This window comes from Drosophila montana, unplaced genomic scaffold, assembly GCF_035044405.1.
Source record: "Drosophila montana isolate Dmon_TW-CO22-7 unplaced genomic scaffold, ASM3504440v1 contig_3200_1, whole genome shotgun sequence".
NCBI classification, from domain to species: Eukaryota; Metazoa; Arthropoda; class Insecta; order Diptera; family Drosophilidae; genus Drosophila; species Drosophila montana.
Window position 1 is genome coordinate 7,852,025 of NW_026998080.1, and position 23,693 is coordinate 7,875,717.

Genomic DNA, 23,693 nt, shown 5'->3' on the forward strand with positions numbered 1-23,693 from the left:
GCAAAACGGAGTTTCGGATAATTTTCATTGAAGTTAAATTATTTATATTCCCAACCTAATCACATGCTCTTTAGCGCAAATAATTATATGACAAGTTGAAGCTTGGAAAGGGCTAGAAGGCAAGGTCTGCGCAATTCAAGCGCATATCCATCAAGCATATTATTTCCTTTTTCCAATTTAAATTTCTTAGCCAAACTAATTTGAGAAATATTTCCCATAAATGTGTTTAGCATTTCCTATAATTTAACAAAATTAATCACATAATTTGCTTGAAATGGAATCGTGGCATGGCTCGTTGAATGATTGTCAACGCAGCGCAAATTCATATAATAAATTATCATTGGAGCATCCAACGTTTATTAAATCAAAATTTCATGCCAGAATTCCTGCATAAATTATGGTGTACGGACAATGGAATTGCGCTCGCCACGCCCACACTTACTGACCAGTCAGTCAGTCCGTCAGTTAGTTAGTTAGTTAGTCAGTCAGTCAGTCAGGCTAATGGTCTGACCAATTGTCGCAAATTAGTAAGACCAACCCACACACACACACACACACGCAACGGACACACATGCTGAGAGGAGCTGAGGCAGAGGTAAATGGCCAGGTACTTGGCAGCAACACCTAAGGCCAATCACATGCACAACAAACTAACGGTAAACATCTGTTGGGGGGAGGGGGCAGCAGCACACGGGTAAAAAGAGCTAGGGGGCGGAGATCAGGAGGGGGTGTGGCACAACAACAAAATACAGCTATAAAGTTTACTGCTACAATTGGCAAATTGAAAATTGTGCGCTGGCGGCGATGGCGGCGGCGGCCCCAGCCAGACCACAGCCATGGCCCAAGCCTTGGCATAGCCCAGAGCCAAGTGCGCGCATGTTGCGTTCAGACCTGCCAGATAAGCTGCTGCGGGGCAGCTGATGATGATGATGAGGACGACAACGTAGACGTTGCCGTTGCCGTTGCAGACGAAGATGCATTTGCGCAGACGCAGCAGTCGCAACATAGACGTTTCAATTTCAAAAACCATTTGGCCCAGCTAGACATTTTAATGAAGCGCTGCCAGCTCAAGCTCGAGACGCATAACGGACCGGACCAGACCAGGCCAGGCCAGACCAAGCCGGGCCAGGCCAAGCCGGGCTAGACGTTCACGCACAACAAGAACAACAACAGCAGCAGCAGCAGCAGCTCGTCACAGTCATAGCTTGATAAGGTCGCAGTCAGTCAGTCAGTCAGTCAGTCAGCGGCGGCGGCGGCGGCATGCAAAACGAAAGACTTAAGCAACGAACTTGCTGGCTGCACCAACAACAAGCACAAGGCAAAGGTGTGCATTTCAATGCCAGTCTTGAGCACAGTTAGTTCTTGAGTGTGATATGCTGGCATATGTTGAGCTGATTCACAAAAATAATATGCACCTTTTAATTTAAGCTCACGCACAGAATGCGTGCGCCTAACATTTGCTGTTCTATATAGTTTCCGTCAGTTTTTCGGTTGTCACTTTCAACTTTCGCTTGGCTTTTGCTCTCTTTTCCACGCCCACAAATTCGTGAGTTCTGCTTCGCGTGCTACACACAACTTGACCCTATTCAGGCTATGCCTCATATATTGTAATTAAAATGAAATCCCCCGCCCCCCTCTCTCTCTCTCTATCACTCTCTCTGACTGCCTTGATTGGCCATCATAAAGCCGTGCTGCTGTTTAGGCGTTAATTTTGGGTTCTACGCGCCTTTTCGCCAAATTACATGTTTTCTGAGTGCACTTTCTCTGCCCCAACGAAAAGTGAGTTGCGTCTTTTCGCTGCGGTTGCTTTTGTTGTTGTTGTTGCCATTGTGGGCGTACACTTAATTGCTATTTAATGCCAAAATCGATTGCGGCTTACCTTTTGCTTGGCGTCTGCTTGTTTGGCTATTGAACTTCAATCACATCACTGCAAATTAGGAGAGAGAGAAACGAAAATTAGTTTATGAAAACACTTGAAATAAGCAGCCAAAAACGGTTCAAAATTGCGCCTTAAGCCAACAATTGACATTGTTTGCAGTGCAACTATTTGGGATTAAGATGAAATTGTTTGTATATAAAAACGTTTATGACAAGCCGTACTTGCTAATGAAATAACTAAGAGCTCTATTCCGCCCGACTAAAGCTACCCTAAGCCCAGCATCGAGCTGTTGTAAACATTCTAGCTTTTTTTCATACATACATAGAAAAACACATAACATAACACAGGCTCCACCTTGAAGGCTGACTCTTTTTCTATTCTGAAAGAAACGATGAAAGTTATCCAAAAAATGGTATCTGTGTACAGAGAAGCTGCAACCCAACCAAGTTGGGTGTATCTAGATCTTATAATTTTCGAGTTTTTCACATTCATGAATCCCGCCTGGCCCTGCAAACCCGCCTCTAGCTACATTTGGTAGCTGCATGTGCCTTGCCTTGTTTGCAGCTGCAGTTCTTAGCTGTTTGTTAGTTTGCTGTTGTTGTTGGCTCAGAGTCAATTTATTGGCTGGCATGCAAATCGGCTGAACGCCTGACAATTTTCAGTGCAATTGCTGAGCGTGGCCAAAAGTGAAAACAGCGCGCAGTGGGCCCACTTTTGCTTTCCTTCTCCAACTTTCAATTGGTGACTTAATTTCATTGGCAACAAAAGTGCTGCAATAAAAGCTAATGAAATCGAAGCGGGGCAACACAACGGCCTCATTGTTGTTAACGCCAGAGTGTCCAAGCAAAATGACTCGCGGCCCAACGACAACAACAGCAGCAACAACAACAACTTTAGAGATCGCCAACAAGCTTGCCCAAGAAATTATCAAGTGCAGCGCGCTTTGGCACTTTTACTTTCATTGTTTGTAGCCGATTTTCAGCCATTGTTGTTGGCATTGGGGCCGATTGTGCTGTTGTTGGCAACGTTAACGAACATTTTATGGGCGCCGTAACAAAATTTTCACCAAAGAGCACACACATTTTGGGCCATTTTCCTTTTAGCAGCAGCTAATGAGTAAAACGCTTTTGGCACTACAGCGACAACATCAAAAACAACAACAATGGATCAGAAATTACAAAACAATTTGTCCGAAACGCTTAAACTTCGATTTGTATGGGAAAATGTTGCTGCATCTTTGTGGCGTGTGATGAGAAAATAACACCAATATCAACACCAACACCAACAGCAACAACAACAACAGCAACAACAATAAATGCTGCCACTTGGTGTCTTATATAAGCAGATTAAGCATACGCCGCGTTGCTAGCTTCAGCAAGGCAAAACAAATCAAATGCACTTTGGTTAGAGCTACTTAATTAAATGCAAACACAATAACAAACAATTTAGAATAATGAAAGTGCTAGGCCAGCAGACACCCTGTACTATTCAGAAATCTGTGAGCCTCAGTTGAGTTCTTGAAAATCGCATAGAAGGGCGATATTTATAAAATGAAATGAATAAGTAAGAGAAAGAGAGTGTGGCGAGTAGGGACTGAAAGAAAGCAGAGGGGGAAATTCAAGGCAATGTGAAGATTTACAGACAAATGTGTAAGCTATATATACTTATATTCAATATAATAAATAGCTTAGTTTCAAAAGAGTTCTCTCATGCTGATTGTGTGTGAATTCTACTTTTAGATTTAATATACTAAACACACTTTATACTTATTATATGCTTTACACACAACCTGAAAGAGAACCCTGTAAAATTAAAGTCAAGTTTCCCATTGAGAACAAAGCATAAATTGCAGGCTAGTGTTGCTCAGTGTAGCGTTGCAAAGGCTGCACTGTGGGCGTGACTCGAACTGTGACTGCTACGAGCACTGTGGGCCAAAAGATGGCTGCGGTGGGGGAGTACAGCAGCTGTGCAGCATGCAAACGCTAAATTATCGCTGTTAATCTTATGCACAGGCCGCAAGTTTTGGACTTGTGGCCTGTGTTTGTGTTTGTGTTTGTGCAGCGTGGCAGCTACTCGTATTAAGTGCAGTCACAGCAAACACGCCAACACAAACAACAACAACAATAAGCTGGCTGACTGGCAAACGTATCAATTAGCAGGCGACACAATCCAGCAGGCCTGGCCAACTCGAAGTCATAGCAAACATTAAACTCTAACCCAAACCCAAAATACTAGATTCTCGATACAACAAACGTTTTTTTTTTACTCTCTTGGTCCCCTGCTCCACCATTTGCAATATGGCATTCTTTTGCAGCGAGGAGATGGAGCTGTACCTGCTGCTGCTGCATGTGGACAACGCCTTCAATTGCCTAATGGAGGTAGGCCATCATGGTGGACTGCAGTTCAACAATGTGTACGACGAGGATCACATCCTGAATGGCATCTATACCAAGAAGGTGCAGCTGTGTCACGAGCTGTTGCGCATTGTCGAATATCTGCAGGAGCAATTGCGCGCTGTGGATGTAAGAGAGACATTCTACGCAAACGTCGATACGGAGCATCGGCCACGCGAATCCTATATACCGGTATACGAGACGGAATTGCGTCGTCAGCATACGGAAGTTTTTTCCGTTATGGAGCACTTTAATACGCTAGAGAAGCGTCAAAATTATATGAAGGAGAAAAGTTTTGCCTTGCAGAAGGCAAGCAAGTTTCTCTCCTCCGATGGAAGCCATGGATCTCAGCTGCTTTACACGGAAAGCACAATTTTCGGCTTGTTAAGGGATCAGTCTGAAGCGGATCCGCACGGCTTACAGCTCAATTACATCTTGGGTAGCATCAATGTGGAAAAGTTTCCAGCCTTTGAGCTGATGCTCTATCGCATGTTTGGCCGCAATCTGTTGATACGATACGCCGAAATACCCATGAAGACAATGGAACAAGTGGGACATCAGCGTCATATGGTGCACAAACATGTTGTCCTGCTGATGACCACATCGACGAGCATACGACCCAAATTGATCAAGTGCTGTCAGGCGTTTCATGTGACCATCTTTGAGTGCCCCGAGAAGCCCAGCCAGCGTGCGCAGATGATCGATCAGCTGGATCAGGATATACGCGATCTGGATGTGGTGCTCAATGAGACACGTTCGGTGCGCAAACGCATATTGAGCACCGCGGCCGACGATCTGTTCATAATGCGCATCAATTTACGTAAATCCATAAGGGTGTACGATCTGCTCAATCGCCTATATCCAGTCGGCGGTGCGGAGCATCAAAGGTATCTGCAGGCCGAATGCTTTGCACCCAAGTCACAAGTAAATGGGGTACGCGATGCCTTAAACCGTGGCATGTTTGCTCATCATGGCGAAGAGATGCTCTCCTCTCCGCCGGTTCTGATAAAGCGCACTCGAAAACAGCGACACATGCCGCCCACATACTTTCAGCTGAACAAGTTTACACGTGGCTTTCAGAACCTAATCGATTCCTATGGCATGGCCGACTATAGGGAACTGAATCCGGCACCATATACGATTATAACGTTTCCATTTCTGTTTGCCATTATGTTTGGGGATCTAGGCCATGGCATTATATTGACATTTTTTGCGTGCATCCTGATCTTGCAGGAGAAACGCATCGAAGAATTGAAACGGACGAACGTAAGCGAGAATGAGATACTAAATATTTTATATGCCGGCCGATATATTGTTTTGCTGATGGGCATATTTTCAATATATATCGGCATTATCTATAATGATGTCGTCTCTCGGTCGATAAATCTCTTTGGCTCCAGCTGGTCGTGTGTCTACAATGAGAGCACAGTTATGACCCTGACCACCGATCTGGCATTCAATCCAAACGATCCCAAATTCTATACGGGCCATCCATATCCGCTTGGCGTTGATCCCGTCTGGAGTATCAGTGGAGAGAATTCGATAACCACATTCAATTCGCTCAAAATGAAACTGGCCATCATTCTGGGCATTACACAGATGATGTTCGGCCTCACCTTGTCGGCTGTCAATTGCATCCACTTGCATCGCAAGGCCGATTTATTTCTGGTGGTTTGTCCACTCTTTGTATTTATGATCTGTCTGTTTTGTTATCTGGTTTTTCTCATATTTTTCAAGTGGCTGATGTACGGCGGCTTGAAAAAGACGCCCTACAACTCGGCCTGCGCGCCATCCGTGCTGATCACCTTCATTGACATGATGCTGATGAAGAATACGGAACTGGAGGTGAAGGCCTGCAATGCGGGAATGTTTCCATATGAACGACTTTTGGAATATATCCTGGTCTTTGTGGCCTTTGCCTCTGTGCCCATACTACTGGCCGGCAAGCCCATCTATTTGACCCGGCGCCAAAAACAGCTCACCAAGGAGACCGAGAAACAGGATTCCGATTTGTATAAGAACAGCCATAATACCATACAGGAGATGCGCTCCTCGCTGCGTTATTCAGTTGAGTTTCAGGACGTTGGCCAGGACAAGGAAAAACGCGGATCGGGACCCAAGCTACATACTGTCGACGATGCCGTTGAATTTGATATGACCGAAATCTGGATACACTCCGGCATACACACAATTGAGAGCGTTCTCGGTTCGGTCTCGCACACCGCCTCCTATTTACGTCTCTGGGCTCTCTCGCTGGCCCACAGCCAGCTGGCGGATGTGCTCTGGAATATGATTCTCGAGAAGGGTCTCAAAAATAAGCTACCCATTTATTTGGCAGTACCCATACTGGCCGTAGCCTTCTTTATTTGGGCCATACTAACGGTTGCCATATTGGTCATGATGGAGGGTCTGTCGGCTTTTCTGCACACCCTGCGCCTGCATTGGGTGGAGTTTCAGTCGAAGTTTTTCAATGGAGCCGGTGAACCGTTTCGCAGCTTCTATTTTCCACCCTCCACTATACGTGGTTAAACATTGGTGTTATTCGGTCTGGTTATACTTGGATGTGGTATATCTATACTCTATATATATATACATTGTAGGAACATGTAGTTTAATAAACTCAAGAGCGAGTTCTATGCAGCTTAAGATGATCGCAGTATTCCTTGTTGTGAAAAACTGGCATACGAATTTCTTCGCCTCATTCCGATCATTTTTATATATATGCCTGAAATGCATACATCCATTAGCAAGCTATTGAGCGCACTTGCAGGAAGTTTTCAATAAATCAAGAAATTAATTATAAGCATTTCTGTAAGCTTTCATCAATTTGATATCAATACTCCGAGTTCTTTGGCTGCCATTAGGCAACTCAAGCCCGCAGGCAGAAAATTCTTGGAAAGCTGATAGCTGGAAAAACTAATTAAAGGCAGCCTTAAAACCAGCTGAAATACGGCTAAAAATAGCAGCTTTTAGCACAGCCTAGCTGTCCTGGCTAATGCTCATAATTAACAGCAACCGGCAGCAACAGTTGCCGTTGCTGCCCACGCAAATGACCAGCATCTGCATTTGTGGACATTCCATTGCAATTAGCATTGGCAGTTGCAGCCGGGCTAAGGCCATAAACCAAAGTAAACTTTAAACAATTTCCATTTATTTGGTTTATGCCACTCGACGCGGCAGTGGCAGCAGCAGCAGCAGCAGCAGCAGCAGCAGCAGCGGCAGCGGCCATTGCCAGCTGCCACAAGCAGCACGTTGCACGTAGCTGGGTGCCAATGCGGGCGCAAAAGTCGTCGACCCTTTTGAAGCAGCCTGCGCAGTTGTTGTTGTTGTTAATGTGGCTGCTGCTGCTGCTGCTGCTGTTCTTGTCGTAGTTGTTTAGCTTGTTTTCTATACTCTATGCCACAGCTGAGTATTTGCTGGCTGGCGTGACTGCTCAAGTTGTTGATGTTGTTGTTGTTGCTCTTGTTGCCGCTCTGTTTGCGCCGCACTGCCATTAACACCCACGCCAAAACGACAACGTTGCCGTTGTTGCTGTTGTTGTTGCCCATTGCCGGGGCGAGTCTTGGCATAAATTATGAACAGCAACCGATGACGCATGCAGGCCTAAGTAGACTTGTTGCATGCATAAATAACTTTCGTTAGCCGCAGCACATGGCCCGGCACCGCAGCAGCCTATTAGATCAACGCTAAACAAAAGACACAACAACAGCAGAGCAGATCGGAGCGGAGCAGAGCAGAGCAGCGCAGAGGGGGGAGCAGTGCGGATCGGAGCACAAGCTCTGGCAGAAATGCATTTTCATGATCAGAGCAGGTTTCAAGCTACGCAATGGTTGGCTCGGCCAAAACAGGCTTTGGCTTTGGCTTTGGCTTTTGGCCATAGCACGCGCCATTGTTTAGTTCAGCTGTACGCAAGAAGTTCGTTGCCTAAGTCTTTTGTTTATATTTGGTAAGTTGTGTTCTAATGCGAAACGCTCTATGCCCATAGACAACGTGCTGACTGTGTGTACATGTGTGTGTTTGTGTGTGTGTGTGTGTGTGTGCCCACAATGGGCAGCTGCTTAGCGCGTTTATGGCCAGCAATTGTCAAGTCCCTCGGGTGTGCAGCCGCACTGCAAGCAAAAGCAAGGTCAACGTCGCTGATGCTGCTGCTGCTGCTCTTGTTGTTGCCGTAGTTTAAGTTGGCAACATTGTCGTCGCATGGGGAAAATCAATTTCAAACTAAAACGTCGCATTGCTGCCGCTTCCTTCTGCACGTCACGTCACGTTCCGCGCTGGGTCATCAATTTTTTGAGTGCATTGCGCCGGACCTTAAAGGGCGCGCAGCTACTGCTGCTGCTGCGTCGACTGCTGCTGCTGCTGTTGTCATTGTTGCCACGTTTTGTTTTATTTTATTTTATTTTTTTAGTTGCAGTTTTTGCTATTGTCTGTCTGGGCTGGCAGGCAGGCGGCTAGCGCTGCTTTTGGGCTTTACATGCCGGGCATAACAAAAAAGGTGTTAAATTCAACTCATAGCAGCGGACAGCGGGCAGCGGGCAACGCAACACAACAGTCGCAGCAACAGCCACTCGAAAAGCCCAAGCCAATGTCAATGCACGCTGAAGAATGTCTGCCGCAGCAGAAGGACATTTCAGCTACGTGGAGCTACGATTGCGCCAGTGGGTCTCTCTCTCTCTCTCCGGGCCTGAAGCACCTCAAGTGCTTACCTCACTTCACAGTGGCTGACGCAAAAAACAACAGCAACATTTTGTTGGCAGCTGCTGCGTCGTCTCAGACGAAACATTCAAATAAAGTCAAGAGTGCGACGGCGGCAACAACAACAATAGAAACGGCTACCTGATGAAAACATCAACAAAAGCAAATGAGCAGCGGAACCGACACAAAATAACTGTAAACAGCGCGTTATTAAATAAATTAATTAACTTGCCACACAGTTGGCACTTTTTTGGGCAAAAAATAAAATGAATGAGAAGCAAAAAAGCAAGTTGGCAAGTGGAAAAATGCCATAGAAATTGCCACAAATTGTGCATTGTTTCTGTTTGTTATTTTGTTGTTTCGATACCCTTCTGCTATGGGTATTCTAATATTGTCAAGAAATGTGTAACGATAGAAAAAGTCACGACCAAGATTATAAGATATATATGTATATTCTTAAACAGCATCAAGAGAAGAGTCGATATTGCCATGTTCGTCTTTATTTATTTATGCAAGAAGTTTTCTTTTGTTGCACATATCTAAGAATAGATGTGAGTACAGTATCATATAGCTGCTATAGGAATGATCGGTCATATATAAGGTTCTTGTCTAAAGAACCCCTTTGTTTCTCAAAAAATCTTGAAGACACTATGCATTTACGAATTTCTGTAGGGAAAATCAGTTTAAATGTGAGTTTATGTCCGAAATCTTTTCGGTTTTATCTGATATATCAACAAAGACGAGCTTTATTATTCTCCTAAGACATCTTCAAATGAAACTATTATATGCCTCCCATAGAAACCATCGCTTTGAGCTAAAGCTTTTGTAAAATAGTACTTTCAAGCCATTTGTCAACAAGGGCATTTAATCTTCGGCGTGCTGCCTATAGCCGTTCTTCCTTATTATTGTTCTTGTTGTTTTAGCCTTTTGTTAGCTCATTTTAATTAAATTTAACAGCCTCGCCGCTTTGCACTTATTTGTTTAGCAGATTCTTAACGCAGCGGATGCCGACAATTGGCCGCATTCAAGTGTAGCTGGCCAAATATTCTGGACATTTGGCTGAGACTTTCACTCGACAAAACGCTTTAATTAAAATTGCAAAAAGAAAAATTAATTTTAACTATGTCGGAATTTGTTTGGCAATTAAACCGGTTTTTGTTTTGTTTTTGCAACAGCAGCAGCAGCCACAGCCCGAAAAAGTGAAATTTGAAGTCGAACTGAGAACCCATTTTTGGCATTTAGCAGTTTGTTAGCAGGAGAAGCAGCAGAATTTAATAAACAAATGTCCAAATACAGAGCTGGTTAAAAGAGAAATGTTAAAAAAACGATTTTATGCAAATGCACATTAGCGAGAATATCAGCAGACATAAATCAACCTGGGAAAAAAGCTGCTTAAATATGTGATCGACTCCAGATGCCGCGGCAAATAAATGAGCACACTCAGGAAACATTAACATTCCATAAGCTAATCAGGCTTCAATCTGGTAAAAAGTAAGCCAAAGTGGGTTGACGCTATATATATATATATATGTACATGAATAAGAATGGTTCGTGAGGAACTTAAGACTCTAAGCAAATTAAACTTTTCCTCAAAAAGAAAAATTACAATAATTTTATGCAACATATGTATGCAAATAATATACTTAATATTCCTAGGCTAAAGAGTTGCAATTTAATATAAAAATTGAAAAATCCGATTCTAAAAAGATTTCATGGCTATAAAGTGCACGTGTAAAAAATGAATGATCATCTGCAGCATTCGTTCGATTTAAGCATTCTTTTACAATTCACATGAACTTTGCTTAACGGCGGCAAGTTCGTTACTTCAGTCTTTTGTTTTGCCACCGCATGCATAATGAGAATGCGAATCGGACCAGATACACAAACATACACACACACACACACATACACAGAGCGAACTGTATAATGCGACGGTATATATGTCAATTACAGCACGATTTTTGGCAAATTTGCTTGTCTCTGACACATTTCCAGGCTGGCAGCGAATTGTGGGTCAGCTACGATACCGATTTATGTCGTCGGCGACAATAAATTTGTCAGCTTTTTGAGCACCGTTAAGTAAACGCAATGCATGATTTGTATTTTATAATGAGGGCGAGCAGAGACGATGACGACGCCGTCGACGACGACGACGATGATGATGATGAAGACATTGACAAAGGCATAAAGCGCGCGCGCGCTCGACTTCATTTGAAATCTGACGGGATTTACAATTTATGACTGGAAGTTTGGCAAATTGCGTAAATATACTTTCAGTTTGTATATGCGGGCATACAAAGTGCGTTAGCCGTGAAATTGCATCTAACCAATGCTCGCATTTAAGTCATGTTCAGAGCAAATTTGATCAACTGCAAGTTAAACAATTAAGCCAGAAAATTAAACTTTGAATTGCGAGCGTTTCTAGCTGTCGCTGCATATAATAGATAACTGTAACAGTGTTGCCAATTTGGCTATTTTCTAGCTACATTTGCTGAGATACCAGAGATTTTCAAGAGAAAATTGTTGATATTAGCAGTTGTCTGTATTTGTGAATATTCTGTAAAGTGTTCTTTTGGCATTTTTGGTGCCCAATTCAATAGGACTTATTTTACCATGAGTATAGTGCAGCTAATGTTGAGTGTTATATACAGCATCCCAATGATAAGTAATGACAATCCTGTTTATCAATAGCTCAACGGTGAAATAGTGTCAAAAGAATGTCAGCGGAAACTTTGGGATGCTTGGATGGCTAATCCAGCAAGCAATTCATTAAAAAAAAAAGCTGTGACATACCCTGCAAAAACATCTGCCTGTCTACTAATATAAACGTTAAATTATTTGAAAAAAAAAAGAGAAGGCACACCAAAAATCACACCAAGCACGTTTTGGATGCTAGTAAATTAATCTTTTCAACTGCTTTAAAGGAAAGAACAGTCAAAAAGGTGGCAGATCTAGCTTTAAGTATCCTCATGTGTTTGTAGATAAAGTCTAATTAATTATATTTAGCTATTTATAGCTATTTGAAGCTATTTAAAGTTTTTTATAGCAGTTTAAAGCTATTTTAAGCTATTTTCAACAAAGGCTTTAGCTACTTTTTTGATGCGACAGTTGGCAACACAGTTCTGTAGTTTTATTTACATATCTCCAGCAGCCGCACAGTGTTCACAAGCTGCGAGTGTGTGTGTGTGCGCATATGCGTGTGTGTATGTGCGTGTGAGTATCTGTGTGTGTGTGTGTGTGTGTGTGTGCATAAGCGCTCTAGTTGCCAGCAGGAATCAAAACATCACGAAATCTCGTTAAAAACCACAGCGCAAAGCAAATACAAAATACAAATATGTGCCGTTAGCTTTGTTTTAACTGCTGCTGCTGCTGCTGCCGCTTTTTACGAATAAGAAGAAACCTGAGTAAAAAAAAATAAAATATAAATAATAGACAAACAAAAGCAGTAACAGCAAACGGCATTGACCAGCCAAGTGGGCAAGTGGCCAAACAGCCGCTGCTTTTGGCCCGGTCAATTGTCGGTTATTTGAAGTTTGTAGCCAGTCTTCATAATTTGCTACAATTAATTTGTGTGCGCGTGTGTGTGTGTGTGTGTGTGGGTTAACGCGATTCAATCACTTGACAAACTGCAGCGCAGGTGGATAGACAACAACACAGCAGCAGCGCACTTTGACCTTCGCCTGACGGCTAAATGAAATGCAGCCCAAGAGTGGCAAAAACTTCACAGCTATCTCGGCTGGCAGACACTCGAAGCACGAAGTTCGTTGGCTGTCTGCCATTTGAATGACGTGCAACAGCAGCAACAATGGCGTGCAATCACAGCAACAACAACAATAACAACAACAGCAACAATTGGTGTCAAATGCTACCGTAACACGCCACGGCGCATAGCTGCTGCTGCCAGAATTTATTGGTGCAGCTTGAGAAATTAGCCCCAAACATAAATGACTATTATGGCAACTAATTTCACTCGGCCAAAATGTGCTGTTGACAGAGAAACCTAACCCTGCCACAGGCAGCGAGACATAAAGTCGTATCGCCTCTCTCTCTGTGGAACTGCTACCAAAATGCTGCGCAATTTGCAACCGTTTGCTGCCGAAAATACAAAAAATTAAAAAAAAATCTTTGGAAGCAAAAGTAACATCCAACAAACCCGCGCCGCCCACGCAGCCCATAAATAAGTCAGCATCAGCAACGGAGTCGCTTAGCGCAGCAGCGGCAATAAATCTGAGCGCGTGGGCCACGGCCAAGCGGCGTCGTGCGACAAATGTCAGCGGCAAATGAGGCCACGCCCCAAAAGTGCGTCATCAAGTAGGAAGCGCTAGAATCAGACACAGATACGCACACACACACACACGCATACACAGATTCATCTCGTGGCCCCCAAGTGCGTATTAAGCCGCATTTCAGTTTTAACAAGACAAAACGTCAATCTTCTAGACCGATCATTAAATACCCTTGCATACATCTCGTGGCCATCAAGTTTTCTATATTCACAAGAAAGAAAGTCAATTTTCAGCACGACGAAGAATAAATACCCTTGAATACCCATGGTCTTGATAATTTGAGAAACTCAATTCTTTACCGATTCTTATTAGTAGTAGGATAATATAGTAGTCCGATTTTCATAAGATTTAGCTCCTCTGTAGGGAACATTGTTAATCTCGAAAATAAATAAATCACGAAAATCAGTAGTTATACAAACAAAAACTAATTTTTCGACCGATTCTTACTATAGGGGCTATATAACATAGTAGTTCCATGAATATAAGATGATGCTCTTCTGATCGTAGGGAACATAGTTAAAATCGGTATGGCCCTAGCTTGGTCAATAAATCATGAAAAACGATAAAGGTTTTAAACAAAAACTCATTTTTGCACAGACTCTCTACATAGGGCTATATGATATAGTAATTCCATGATTACCAGATGTGGGTTATATGTAAGGTGCATGTTAGACATCGTATTGGCTGGATTTGATCAAGATATCTTAGAGAACACTCAAGTTTATTCACATATAAGAACTCAATTTTCAATCGACCGTTCCTGTAGAGTTGATATAGTTATCTGAGATTTACAGGAATCTGCTTATAATAACGAGGTTAAGATTTTGCGACCGATCATTCCTATGGCAGATATATGATAAAGATCCCCTTTACCAGCGATTCTAACAAATGTATTGGCTCCAATAGAAAGATGCATAACAGAAGCTTTATGAGTCAAATACAAGCATGGACACAGAGAGACGACTGATAGAAAATACTTTATACGATCTGCGGTGTCTTCTTTGATTCGTTAAACACTTGTGGAAAAATATATAATACCCTCTAGAAGTGTATAAGCTTCAGCTTTATGACTCAACTGGAAGTGGCCACAAACTATTAAAGAAAGCCATTAAAGAAAAGTGAGCGCATATATTTTTTATAAACTGTTTATGGTCATAGAACTAGGCCTCATTACCATATGCGACAGCTAAACATACACACACACACACACACATGTGTGTGTTTGTTGTGCCGTTAAGCCAACGCATTTAGCACTTGGCCTCCACTTGGCCACAACTTGCCAATGAATTGACACATTTGGCACAGTCGCAGCGAAATTTTTGGGATTATTTTTAGCCAGAGCAATACATCTAAGCCGAACTGACAGCAATTCCAGATGTGGCAGCGACGTTGAGAGTTTCGCAGGGGATGGCGTCTGAAAGATGCGGTCTGCACAACTAAAAGCTGTACTTAATACAATATGTTATGCACACTTATATAAAATCTACGAAAACTTCCGATAGCTTGAGGCATAAATTTTCGGTTGAACTGACAAACATTTGCTGCTCTTCAGCAGCAATTGCGATGTTTACTTTAAAAGGCAATGCATTATTTAAGTGTTTACATGTAGAGATTTACAGCTAACGTGAAATTTTAACATATGCAGCAGTAGCAACTGCTATTAACACTCTTTAGACTCGATAAGGGTAAAATAAGTATATTATAGGTTTTTGGAAATGTGTAATAAGCAGAAGTAGACTCGGATGGCCACAATATAGATCTACTTGATCGAAACAATTAGCTTAGTATGGAACTTAAAAAATAATGTAGTTTATATATACAATATATGCAAGAATATATTCAAAATATATACATATTTATAAATATACATATATACTAACTAGCGGGTATACCTCGGCCTTGCCCGTGGTACGTATAAAATAAAATAAAATTGATACAGACACAAATTGAGAATTGACCGAGTTATGGGGGTGAGAAATTTGACCCATGTCTATATAAGATTTTTGAGGGTACCATTTTCACCGAAATTTGACTAAAAATAATGTTGCCAGATTTTGATGCGGAATTGTTTTACAGGCCAAGTAATGAACAAAAAGCCACTCCTTATGAAAATCGGTTGATTTTTTACCGAGTTATGAGGGTGGGAAGTTTCGACCCATGTCTATATAGGATTTTTGAGGGTACCATTTTCACCGAAATTTGACTAAAAATTTGGTTGTCAGATTTTGATGCGGAATTGTTTTACAGGCCAAGTAATGAACAAAAAGCCACTCCTTATGAAAATCGGATGATTTTTGACCGAGTTATGAGGGTGGGAAGTTTCGACCCATGTCTATATAGGATTGTTGAGGGTACCATTTTCACCGAAATTTGACTAAAAATTTGGTTGTCAGATTTTGATGCCGAATTTATTTAGAGGCCAAACCATGAATAAAAAGCCAAACCTCGTGCAAATCGGATGAGATTTGACCGAGTTATGGTGTTGGGAAATTTTTACCCAAGTCTATATAGGATATTTAAGGGTTCCATTTTTAAATAAATTTGGTCTAGATGTCAAACCATGAACAAAGACCTCGTGCCATTTTTATATGCATTCTTGTTATTATCACTTTACGTTAAGGCAAAAGTTCGCATAGCAGAACGCAACAGCAACAAACTGATTTACAATTACACAAACATATTTCCCATTTAGTTGCCTTTGTCAACTTAAAGCTAACGCTTAAATTCCTAAACTGCATTATTCATATATAATTTGCACAGCTTACAAACGGTTAAAGTATTTGTGTTTTAACTTACCCATAAAAATTGTAAAGCCTCGCGCTGTGGCACTTGTCAACTGGTAGCTGAAACGACATAATTAAACAAAATTTATTATAAAATTAAACTAAAACCGAAACACAAATCATGTAGCGTGCAGCTAAAAGATGGAATATTGTTAGCCAGACTTCTAAAAATTATGCACAATTTGTCACGTCAGTTGTTGACTTAAATTATCACTCGAAACTGATCTATGAGCTGTTTGAGCACACGCACACACACACACACACACACACACGCAGGTACACACTTTCTATGACAAATTGGCGGCCAGCGACGCTCAAATTAGACTCAAAATCATGTATGTACACACACTTCAAGCGGCAGGCAACAACAGCAACAACGATAACACGTACTACGATTCGCTTGTTAACTCATCCAAAAAGTAAACCACATTCTTTAGAGCATTTGAAAAAGCAGTAGAAGAGCAGCAGCAGCAGCAGTAGACAAAAAAAAAGCTACACAAAACAACATGCGAGGCATAAAAAACACAGCAGCAGCAACAACAATAACAACAACAACGGGAACAACAACAAAATGTTGGAATAAAAAAACACGTTCAGCGCGTGTAGCAGCTAACATGGGAGGCAGCAGCTTTGGCCAGCCAAGCGGTTTGGGGGGGCGTGGCATGGCATAGCATAGCATAGCATAGCTTTGGCTGCCACTGCCAACTGCCGCCAACTGCTGCAAGCAAATGCAAAACAACATTGAAAGACGAGAAATCTGGCTACTGTAATTTGTCTGCCCCGCCATAGACACAGACACGCGCGCGCTCGAGCGGCCGATTTCAATTCGGTTGTGTCCAAGTGCGAGTCCAAGTTGAACGCCAGTTGCAATCTGCTGCTGCTGCATGCAGCAGAAGGTGGCAGGGTGGGGGAAGTCTGCAATACGGCTGCTCCACTTTTGTGGCGTGTGTCTCTCTGGTTGTGCGCCTCTCTGTCTCCAACTATTTGGCTCCAAAACAACATCCAACAAGCGGCAACGACGTCGCTTGGGCCGCCTTTGTCGCTGAGGTCAATTTTTATGTTGCAGCCATTTTTCAAGCAAACACACAAAAAACTTCGTTTCGTTAGTTTCGTTGGGCTTTTTATTTATTTTTTTTCGGGGCAACAACATTTTTTATATTGTCTGGCGCACTTAAATTTACGTATGAGTGTGTGTGCGTTGTGTGTGTGTCCGTGTGGGTTTTGTTGCAGAGTGCAGAGCCAACTTTGCAGCTTGCCACTTGGCCGGCAAACACTTCAACTTCAACTTCAACTACAACTTTAACTACAAAACTGCCTCAATTGCTTGACACTTCAGTTGTAATTAGTTTTGTGGCCATGCATGAAAATTTCATTTATTTTTTAATAGCTACACATGAAGACAATATGACCACGTGCTCAAATGTAGTTTGCCAACTGGATTTATGGATTTCGGGCAGAACGAGAAGATAGAGAGAAAATTCAAGTCTATAATCAAAACATTCTTATGCCAGCATTCAATCAAAAAAGCTCAAAAGCTCATTAAAGTCTGTCTCAATTTCTATAAAATACATGTCAAATTTGTTTTATATGATAGAAAGCACATAAAAGCTTTAATTGAATTCAAATGTCTTGTTCTCTGCAATAAAATCTAAGACTTTAAGAAACTGTTATCACAATAAAGCTTTTATTGACTTAAAATGTCTGGTATTTCTTTTGTTTAAGATTATTTTAAGCAATATAATCTAAAGAATCTTAAAGAAGCTGCATTCAATGCATGCAAACTTACGTCAATAAAAAACTTTTAAAGCACATTAAAGCTTTAATTGACTTTAAATGTCTAGTATTTCTCTTGTTTAAACTTACATTAGGCAATAAAATCTACAACTTCAAGAAGCCTGCATAAATTATGAAAAAAGCACATGATATATATATATATAAAAGAGTCTCCTTTCTATTAAATTGAAATTATAATTAAAATTTCTTTAATGTACTTCTCACAATTTTTAAATTAAACATAAATTTCTTTTATATTTAAATCACATTAATTGCATTGAGTACATAAATTAAAGCTCGGCTAAAGCTTTAAGTTTCGTTCTAGCTACATTTCTTTAAAAAACTATATTGTTAACTTAAATTTCATGTTTTGCGTACACTTTACTTGCACTTGGGAATAAATTAGTAGCATTAAATAAAGTGTAACTTTCTGTATTTGTTGACAGTAAAATATCAAACTAATGACATTGTTTACATGCAACCTTGAATTATTGCTTGATGAAAGCTTTCGGCAAGCAGACAATTTTGCATGCATACAACATAATAAACAGGCCTTGGTAAAAACACACACACACATACACAAACACAGAGAGACACTCAATTGTTACAATAAATTGCTTGTGTGTGAATCCTGTTCTGCCCTGGCACTTTCAAGTGTCTGCCAATCAAGGCAAATCAAGTTGAAATTATTGACAATAACAATAATGGCAAATAATAATCAGCTGCTGTTGCTGCTGCTGCTGTTGTTTTTTGCATGTGGCATGCAACGCTGTCTGCCAAGGGCCAAACAACAACAGCAGCAACGGCAGCAGCAGCAATAACTTTGGTAAGAAGAAAAGTGAAAATTCTTGTTGCTGTTTTCCAAGTGAAACTGCAAGGCAGGTGAAATAAATTTGTATCTGATACTTTTACTTGCCATTAAGCAGGGCTTTCATATATGCCACATGAAGTAGCTGCAACTGCAGTTGCCGTTGCCGTTGTTGCTGCTGTTCGCACATTTTCCCATTTTGCCCGGCATGAGTTTTCATAAATTTTGTTGCTACTTCTGTGTTGCATTACATTTGATTACAAACTGTGCAGCCGACATGTGCCACTTTTTTTTTGTTGCCGTTGAAAGTAAAATGAAACAGCCACAAAAACAACTGTAACTGAGCATGCCGCATGTGGCATGAGTAGCATAAATACATGCATACGTATAAAACATAAAACCTATGAGAAATGCATGTAAGTGTACTTAACAACAAGTAGAACACATGGCAGCAGCAACAACAACAACAACTACAGCAACAGCAGCAGCAACAACAACAACAAAAACAAAAGCAGCAGCAGCAACAACAACAACTGTTGCTTGCATGTTGTAAACTTTCAAAGGCATCGAATGTGCAGCAAATGCTTTTTACCAGCAAAAATATGAAAAGTTTAAATATACAGGTAATTACCTGGGCACAGCTTGTTGCCAGTTGGTTGCTGCTGCTGCTGCAGTTGCAGTAGCTGCTGCTGCTGCTGTTTCTGCTACCTGCATTTACATAAAGTCCATTTAGATCACAAAAAAAAAAACTGTCAGTCAAAGCGAAAAGGTAACCCAAACGAAAAACAAATCAAACAAATTCTCCAGTTGCCCTAATTAAATTCCTCAGACATAATATTGTGGTGCTTATAAATGTAGCCAGATGGACAGACGGGGGAGGGACAGGGACATGGAGAAAGAGGGAGACAGGAACCGGGAAAGGGAGAGAGAGAGAGAGAGAGAGGGAAGGGGAAAGGGAGGTCCAGTTGCGGGTCCAAGTCTTTGGCAAACACTTTTCAAATGTTGTTACCGGCTTCACTTTGTGCTTTTGCGTGAAAAGTTTCAATGCACGCAAAAGCGTGAAAAGAAAGTGCGCATAAGTTGAAAGCATATACGACTAGCTAAGTACACTATTGGTGAAACAAAATTATAGAATGGGCTATGTAGAGTCAAATAAAACTGGGATTTGGTAAGTAAATCTATATCTATGTTAACTTGCAGTGCGTGCAGCATATACGACCAGCTACATACTCTACACTTTATACAAATACGTTGACACTTTCATATATTTAACCACATTTACATTAAGTATAAACCTTTTTAAATTTTTTCTCTATAGTTAACAGTTTGTACGACAAGCTAAATACACTATTCCCTTCTTATATAACTTTATAATTCTTTTTAAATATTTTCAATATTGAAATTTCTAATAACCAACTGATTTTCAGTTTAACTTTTGTCTAATATTAAGGAATATCTAAGCCCAACTGAATACTCTAAAGGTAATTTAAATAAAAAACTACAACCCAAACTTTATATTAGAAACAACTGATTTATCTGCTTAATAAATATTTCTCTGCCTTTTCACATAATCAACATGCCCAACATTTTTGCCACAATCTGCAGTGTATAAAAATATATTAAAAAACAAAATGAGGAACAGAAATCATCTTTTTGCTTGCGCAAAGTTCATCAAAACGACATAACTGCAGTTGGCAGCGAGCAACAAATGTAGCCACCACGCCCCAGCCCCGCCCCAATCGCAGCACCAGCTAAGCCAAGCCACTGAGCCACTGAACCACTTAAACCACCCTTTTGGCCACCCACTTATAGAGCGCTGGCATTGCGGTAAATGGAACGCTGTAGCTGCTACAGATTCGAGATTGAGAACGGGCCACTTGTGCGCAGTTTTGTGGCAAACAATGCATATGACAAACTTTTGTCAATTTATTAAAAACTTTTGCGCGCGCACAAAGTTAACCTGATTCCCAGGAGAGCAGGCGAGAGGTGAGCAGAGCGCCAAAGGGGTGAGGGAGAGGGGGGACGGGGGGGAGAGTACGCGGTGCATGGCAATTGCAATTGCAATGGCTGAAACTGGTCAGTCAAGAGCAGAGCAGAGCAGAGCAGGGGAGCTAGAACAGCAGCAACAGCAACAATATCCAAGTTGTGCATTGGGCTCATCAGCAAGAGCAACAACAATCAACAATCAACAACAACCAAGAACCGAGGGGCAGCAGCAACAACATCAAACAACTTTCGTTGTTGTCGTTTATAAAACGAGCGCATAAATTTATGATAACAACACACAAAGGCAAACGGGTCGGGCAATTGGCCAAGTGATTGCACATCCAGATGCCGCAGCAATAGAAGCTGCAACTGGAGCTGTTGCATCCGCGTTGCATCCAGTTGCATCCAGTTGCCCAACTGGTCGATGGCCAGTGCCAAAGCTGTTGCAGTTATGAATTATGTCAAATGGCATAATTGCCAACTCTCAGCAACGGTCGCTTCTCAGGTCTCAGGTCTCGTCCATGGCAGCCACATTATTGTTGTTGCTGTTGTTGCTGCCGGTTGTTGGGGGTATTTTATATTTTTTTATTTTTTTGGGGTATTGCGCTGGCGCGTAAAGCAGGAAGCAATAAATTCTATGCATTGCACTCGATACAATTTGTAACTGATAGATAGCCAGATGCATGTAGATACTAGATAGATAGATAGATAGATAGATGTTGGCCTGGCGACGAAAAGTGCACAGGAAATGCGCACAGCTGTTTTGTCGACCCACCCCCCACCCCGCCCTGCTATGCAGCGCCACCTTTACAGCTCCTCACCTGCCGCTAACGAACGCTTGGCGGGCCGCGTGCAGTTTAATTAAATTTAGTTTTAGTTGCCTTTTTGTTGCTGTCTGCTTAACGGTACACGACTAAATTGTTGGCAATTTGTTCTGCACGTCGTGGCCATAAATTTGCATTTATCTGTTACAGTTAGAAGCACGCACACACACGCACACTCACAAACACACACTCAGTTGCTGGCAGTTTCAGCTAGTACCAGCTGGCTGGCCGTACGTCTTGGCCATGTTTATTTGCGTTACTTTCGCCGGCACTGAAGCGACGCCAACGCAACAAATTTGTACTCTAATTATCAGGCGAAGTCGACGGCAATCGCATTGCCAGACTTTGGCTAACATTTCACACTCACTTTTGCCTGACGAGGGTCTGTTGCTGTTGTCATAATGCCTCAACTGCTGCTTTTCTAACAAACCCCCGCCGACACCGCCCCCGCCCCACCCCCTACGTCTCGCAAACTCTAGCTCGCTGGTCATGCAACTGAATCTCTATCTGAATCTGAGAACACACGCCAGAGTGAAAAGTGAAAAGTCATTAAAAAGGCAAAGAAAAGCGAAAACTGACAAACAGCAGGCGAAATCTGAGCACACAACACATTTCACGACCGCCCCTCCCCCCACCTGCCGCCAAGCCCAACACAATGCGGCAGAGGTTGACATTGATATGACGAGCTGGGGGCTACCGAAGTCAGCCTCTTTGAAGTGTTGAAATGAAAAACAAGCTATTTATTTATATTGAAAAAGTTACATTTTTATGCGCATCGATTAAGTTCTTTGCTTCCCAGCGGAACGAAGAAAATATGGCAAAATAAATAAGATAAACTTCAGGGGGAATAAACAAAGGGCTGCGAATTTTACAAACTTTTTACTGCAATAGAGACATAAAAAAGAAAAGGTACGCTAGGCGGGAATGCCCGACTAGACGATGCCCTGAAACTTCGTCTGCTAACACCAAATGCCTCAACTACTTGACCTCATACCTCACAGCATTACCAAGAATTGAGTTATTTTGAAAACAACTGAACTAAAATGAAAGATACTTGCTTTATATATAAGACAATTGGATTTCGATATCGACTTTAATCGATTGCTTGGACAAAGGGCAAGTTATCGATGATCGGAAACAAACTCGTTCTAAGCGGGCACTAAGAGGATGTACATTCAATTCCAAGTCTCTAGCTCTAATAGATTCTCAGAAAGACGGATGCATTCACACGGACAGACAGAAGGACATGGCAAGATCGACTCGATTATAGATGCTAATCAAGAAGATATACACTTTAGAGGGTCGGAGATGCTTTCTTTTGCCTGTTTCATGCATACGCACAAAACCTATATAACCCATTTACCCATTTTCAACTGGTTTAGGGTATAAAAGTGCATACAACTCAATTATCCATAGTTTTCACTTATAATTCTCAAACAGTTTAAGCGCAAATATAATGAAGTTATTTGTGCAGAAAGTTGTTGTCGCGAATAGTTAGGAAATGTTTCATCTTTTACCTAGCCCAACTCAATTTTGTATCCCTAATTGGATACGTTTTGTAAACAGCGAAAGCACAATGCCAACTTTAATTGAGCTCCAACCCGAGTTTAGAAGTAGACACAACCTTTTCAACGCCCTGCGCACCATATGTCCATTGAAGAGTAGCCACGTCAAAGGCGAACCGCAGCATATGGCAGCGCTGTGAGAGCTGCCATATTGTTTTCAAACTTGGGGAGCCATAAACCCACACGTGCACCACAAAACATCTATTTATGCGAGAGAGTGTGTGGTGTATGTGTGTGTGTGCACACTCCGAATTGAGGTTATTAGTAACAAGGCCGAAGCTGCATTACATTTTGCTGAGGGCTTGACTTGTGGGTTAGCGGGGTGCTGCGAGGGCCGGGGGGATGGGGGGCCAACAAAAGTTTGCGGAAAGCGAAAACTTTTTGCACACATTTTCAATGATAATTTATGTCTAATATTTGAATACAATTGCAGCAGCAAAAGCAGCAGCAGCAGCAGCAGCAGCAGCCGCAACAGCAGCTGCTCAATTTTGTAGCCGAGTGTTTTCAATTTTTCCAGGCAATAGCAAAAACAATGCCAATGTGTGTAAATGATGTCGAATGCATGAATAAAAGTCGGAAACTCATAACTCTTGAAGCTCATTGTTGCCAAATTGCATGCAAGTGTGTATCTGTGTGTATCTTTGCATCTGGTGTTTTATTGGCATCTTTTCTATCTGTGTGCTGTGTATCTTCTCATAATTTTG

General features: G+C 41.8%; 1 protein-coding gene and 1 long non-coding RNA gene across 3 annotated transcripts in view; one reads left to right on the forward strand and one right to left on the reverse strand.

Moving 5' to 3' along the window:
* Positions 1–1,874: 1,874 nt before the first annotated feature.
* The window catches only part of LOC135431978 (uncharacterized), a 51,958-nt gene continuing 30,139 nt past the window's right edge, over positions 1,875–23,693 (reverse strand). For both annotated transcript variants that reach the window (XR_010436872.1, XR_010436873.1), the window contains 2 exons: positions 16,047–16,093; positions 1,875–1,927 (listed from right to left, as the gene is read on the reverse strand). This is a non-coding gene — a long non-coding RNA (uncharacterized LOC135431978). The remainder of the gene's footprint in view (positions 1,928–16,046; positions 16,094–23,693) is intronic.
* Positions 4,101–7,075, forward strand: Vha100-3 (Vacuolar H[+] ATPase 100kD subunit 3). The gene has a single exon (XM_064687408.1). The coding sequence runs from the start codon at positions 4,177–4,179 to the stop codon at positions 6,799–6,801; it is 2,625 nt and encodes an 874-aa protein (XP_064543478.1). The 5' UTR covers positions 4,101–4,176; the 3' UTR covers positions 6,802–7,075.